Source organism: Lolium rigidum, chromosome 5 (assembly GCF_022539505.1).
Source record: "Lolium rigidum isolate FL_2022 chromosome 5, APGP_CSIRO_Lrig_0.1, whole genome shotgun sequence".
Classification (NCBI taxonomy): domain Eukaryota; kingdom Viridiplantae; phylum Streptophyta; class Magnoliopsida; order Poales; family Poaceae; genus Lolium; species Lolium rigidum.
The window spans coordinates 74,352,197-74,356,969 of record NC_061512.1 but is presented as its reverse complement, the minus strand read 5'-3'; the positions used below and the strand labels follow the sequence as shown (position 1 = coordinate 74,356,969).

At 38.9% G+C, this 4,773-nt stretch overlaps 1 protein-coding gene across 2 annotated transcripts; it reads right to left on the bottom strand.

The window, feature by feature from the left end:
• Positions 1–1,052: 1,052 nt before the first annotated feature.
• LOC124654977 lies at positions 1,053–4,442 on the bottom strand. Of its 2 annotated transcripts, XM_047193950.1 has the most exons (5): positions 4,014–4,442; positions 3,362–3,915; positions 3,141–3,239; positions 2,029–2,149; positions 1,053–1,569 (listed from the first exon to the last, which is right to left on the bottom strand). In XM_047193950.1, the coding sequence occupies exons 2-5, from the start codon at positions 3,438–3,440 to the stop codon at positions 1,509–1,511; spliced, it is 360 nt and encodes a 119-aa protein (XP_047049906.1). In that variant the 5' UTR covers positions 3,441–3,915; positions 4,014–4,442; the 3' UTR covers positions 1,053–1,508. The 2 variants fall into 2 exon arrangements, with proteins under 2 accessions (XP_047049906.1, XP_047049905.1); XM_047193949.1 differs by having other exon boundaries at positions 3,362–4,442.
• Positions 4,443–4,773: the final 331 nt, after the last annotated feature.

The following is a 4,773-nucleotide window of genomic DNA, read 5'->3' as shown; positions in this document are numbered from 1 at the left end:
GTGGGAGAGAATTGTGAAGCAGAAATATTTAAGAAATAAAACTGTAACCTCTATGAAACCTAGATTCAATGATTATCCTTGTTGGAAAGCTTTGTTGAAAGTAAAAGAAAGCTATCTTCAGGGAAGGGAAGTTGGCCTGAATAAAGGAGATCTAGTACGATTTTGGTTGGACACTTGGTTAAATAGTGAGAAGCTTTATGAAAAATACTCCCACTTATTCCAAATTTGCTTGACTCAGGGAGGCTACCTTTCATCATGTGGTGTCTTCCAATTTTAATATTCCTTCAGAAGATGTCTATCTATTGATCTTCTTAACCAATTGTATAACCTCATGAAGTAAGATGGAGCTTGTCTAGTAAAAAGTGTTTATCTACTGTTTCTATGTACAAGGCTCTTGAACACAACCTTGCTGGTTCCAGTAATAGATGGATTTGGAAAGCCAAGTTACCTTTTAAGATTAAGATTTTTTTGTGGCAACTCTGTTATGATGGTATTTTAACTAGAGACAATCTTAAGAAAAGAAATTAGAATAGCTCTCCTATTTGCTTGTTTTGTAACAAATGTGAAAATGCAAATTATCTTTTCTTTTCTCATGCTATTGCAAGAGTGACTCGAGGTTGTGTTGGTGCTTGTGTTGGGGATAATATTTGTCCTTCCAATTGTTGGAAGGCTCTAGCTTTGTTTTATGCCTATACTAGATCATGATAGCGCGCGTTGCCGCGCCCGTCCATTTTATTAATAATGATTTTTTTGAAGGAATAATGATTTTTTTTATAATAATCAGAATTTCAATAGATATATAAACGAAATATGTTGGTTAAATTTGTGTGAATTAACAATATATATTTGTTCATTGATCAAAGGGTCGCATTGATCTGGGTAAGTTGTATTATTTGATAGTTTCTCTCCACCGAGACATCATCAACGTTGATATTCTTATGAGACCGAGATACTGCAGGAATAATAGCAAATAATAGCAGGTTGGCGAACAGCCTATTTGTCTTTGAAACTATATTCATAGGTGATAGGTCGGACCATAATAGGAAGTGAGATATCATGAAAGCACCTTGAACACAGCAGAAACAACTATATCCATCCCGAGTTTGTACAATAAGTAGTACTTGCAAATTGAACTAACATAACAGCTGTGAAGATATGTTTGAAACATGATTTTAGCCTGCTTTTGACAGGCGCACAGAACGAACATTTTAAAATAAACCGCACATGAAATGTTATATATTTTGATATTCTCATATGTGGCATGCAAAAGGAAACTGATACATTACATGTGTGATACGAAAAACTTTGGAGGGTAATATTTCCAATCAACAGATAAACTTGGGAGGAAAAAGGTAAGGGGAAACTTAACATGGATTCAAGAATACAATTACTAATCTTGGTCAAAGTTCTTGTGCAATACAACGTAGGATTATGAAAAGAAAAAATTGCTCTATGTCTCACCAAAGGAAAATGTACTGATTGGACATTGTGTTGTTTCAGACTCCAAATCAGTAAAATTTGTAGGGCGCATCGAACTCACTACTCCACTGAATGTACCATGGAGCAATCCTGAGAAAAAGAAAGTTCAGTGCATAGTGGCAAGAGAAGTCAAAGATTTCTTATGTTACAAATAAAAATGACATGGTCAGCTAGCAACGGACATAAAATTATATTCAAGAATAATTAGGAATTGCTACTTATTTGCTATGTCTCTTAAAGCACACTTCATGAATCATGATTAGACCCTTATGCTTCTATAACTGATATTATAATGATAAAAATAGATAGGCACCTGGAAATAGTCACTATGATCAAACATGTTCTCTTTTGCATAATCTGTTGCACAAATCAACAATAAACAGAGCACACGTTGGCAGTAGCGTGACATCAAAAGAAGACAGCATGGTTCTGGACATCATGGTTATGAGGATAGGGGCTTATCATCAATGTTGATTGGCGCCCCACACCAAATCAAACAACAGCGATATCTAAACTTGCCAAAGCATCATTGAATCAGGGAAAGCATACCTATAAGAGTATGTGATAAAAAGTATAACCATTGTAAAAGGGTGGAGGCACATGGACATCCTCTTGTCAGGAACGGTGCAGCTTCTTCTTTGAAAGAAGTTTCTTTGCTTCCGGAACAGCCCTGTAATTCAAATGTAGGCCTATCATGACTGGATATAAACAGAAAACTACACTTACTAAACTTGCAAGTATTAGACAATGTCTAGGTTTGGACATTACAATTTAACCGTAATAACACAACAGTTTCAGAAATTAAACATTGTTGACAAAACTTCCTTGTATGTTTCATACAAACATTCTTTCAGTATAAACTTTGAGAGAATTATTGTAAATAGTCTCAACAATATTCCAATTTAGAAAAATCTTCCAGTGCATGATAGATTTCCGTTGTTACATATAGTAGCTACATATTGACAAATGAAACAATTAGCAATTTGTTCCACACAGTGGCGGATCCAAGATTTTCATCAAGCCTGCGCGCACTATAAGCCCAACCAAATTTTCAACAAAATATTCATCAAATTTTCATCCAAATAGACTGCGCCACCGACCGGAAGTCTGGGTGCGTGCCCGGGCTTAAGGACGGTTGGGTCCGCCTATGGTTCCACACTAAATATATGATATACCCAATGGTTAAGATAAACTTTACATTTACTTGAGGCCTTAGAAACTACACCGATAAGGGATGTCATATCACCTGCTAAAAGAAGAAACAACAAAACTCTAGCTTCAAGAAGGTAAATAACAATTGTGATAATATTTACAACCCATCGAAAAATGCAGGATAATAGCAGAACGTATGTATTGAAAGGTCATGAGACATACTTAGAGGTCAAATGAGATATTAATGAATTTGCATGTGAAGGACACAAAAATCCTTACTAACAAAGCAATTTAGTTGTTCCTAAGTTATTACCTTAACATACCATCAAAACTGAATAGAAAGTACATATGAGAGGTATTTGACTTATAACATGAAATGAATAGTCAAGAGAAGGAAAACCGAAAATGATCGATGGTGACCAAATCGACAGTATACAGTTCACATTCAGCCATGCATTGTCATATTCGATTTTCTTACATAGGGAAGATGGGGTTATGGGGCTACCGACTCTTCTGAAGATTTTTGCCGTTTAAGCACTTCCCTTGAAAATGATTCATACACCGTTCCAATGATCCATTGGACTGGAACTTGTATGCCAAAGTGCAACCTAATATATTTGAAACTGATGTATCAGTAATCTAAAGAACATCAGAGATTGCATATAACAAAACAGAGAAAGGAGAATGGGAGCAGAGAGGAAAGCTAGATCGTTGACCAAAGGCGGATTACCTCCAGACTCACAACATTGTTGGACAAACAAGGTGGCGATGAGGCCAAGGCGAACAAGGTGCGGGTGCGGAGTTGTCATGTCGCATCCAATGCATCGTTCGCTGTTGCTTGGGTCTAGAAAACATGCACCGGCCAATGTTCAAATCCAAAACTAAGAATAAGAACATAGGCAAAACTATAGAAAACGACTTGAGCTAGAGTGCAAAGTATTGCAGTTTAGACCTTATGCATAATGCAATACATTAAATACTACCAAAATAAAACATTCTGGATCCACCGGTATTCATTATTTGATGCCAAGTAGAGCCCGATTGATGTAGTCAACTTGAGTATAACAAACTAAATACCTGGTTGATTTCTGCACCAAAGTACAGTGACAAAACCATAAATCGTACCAATACAACGAAAATCTTAATTCCATCAAGTAGTAGCTCTAGAAGGAAAGGGTGATGGCGATCATATCTTTCAGCTCATGCATGCCCCGCAACGCTGCCTCGTTGTGCTTTGCTGGTAAAGGGGAATTTCTCGCTAAGTGTGGCAGTGAGTGATTACGCCTATGGAAGAGATGCAGCGGTAAGGGAACTTGGGTAGTAGACGTTGTACTTCTACAAACTTTTGATTTGAACGTATGTACCACCAAGGAGACACATACCTTATAGCAAATTGAACATCCTTCACATAAATCAAGGAAGCTTTGAAACCACATAAATTCAAACACTGCATCAATTCCCAACCCAACGAATCTAGGAATTCCTTCATGGAGTTACGAACATCATGAACTGCTTCTGGCCCGTGAACTCAATAGATGAAATTAGCAACCCGCGAAAGCAACACACTGCTAATTCCCAATTGATTAACTTAGATAGTGCGATGATGTCTCGGGAAGAGGTATGGAGTAGTGGGTACCTAAACCAGAGGAAAGGGAAAACTTTGTGCGAAGAAGCAGCGGTGCTTGCATCACCGTGAAGAAAGAAGGCCAGCCCGATGGAAAAGGAGGAAGGGAGAGAGTGCAGTTGCCGTATTCACCATCGCCTGGTGCCGCCTGTTGAAGGGTATGCTGAGGCGAGGCCGGTGGAGAGGCACCGCAGAATACTTCCGCCACCTCCGCCACCGGTGGACGACGCAAGAAAGAGGAAAAGGTCCGCCAGCCGCCAGGGAGAGGAGAGGCTGGTTTCACAGGTGAGGAAAGCCACGTAAAGGCCAAACGCCTAGGCCCGTTTTAGCCTTTTGGGGCCCAAACAATATAGTGCGGCCTAAGTCGATGTTGGGAGTAGAAGCCCAGTAACGAAAACGGACCCTTCTAAAAGCGATCGATCGAGGAAACGTTTCTGTAAGGCGAGTACGGGACTTCTCAGTAGTTCTAGGACGTTAGATGCTCCGATCAAACGGCTATGAATGTCAAAACGCTGTGG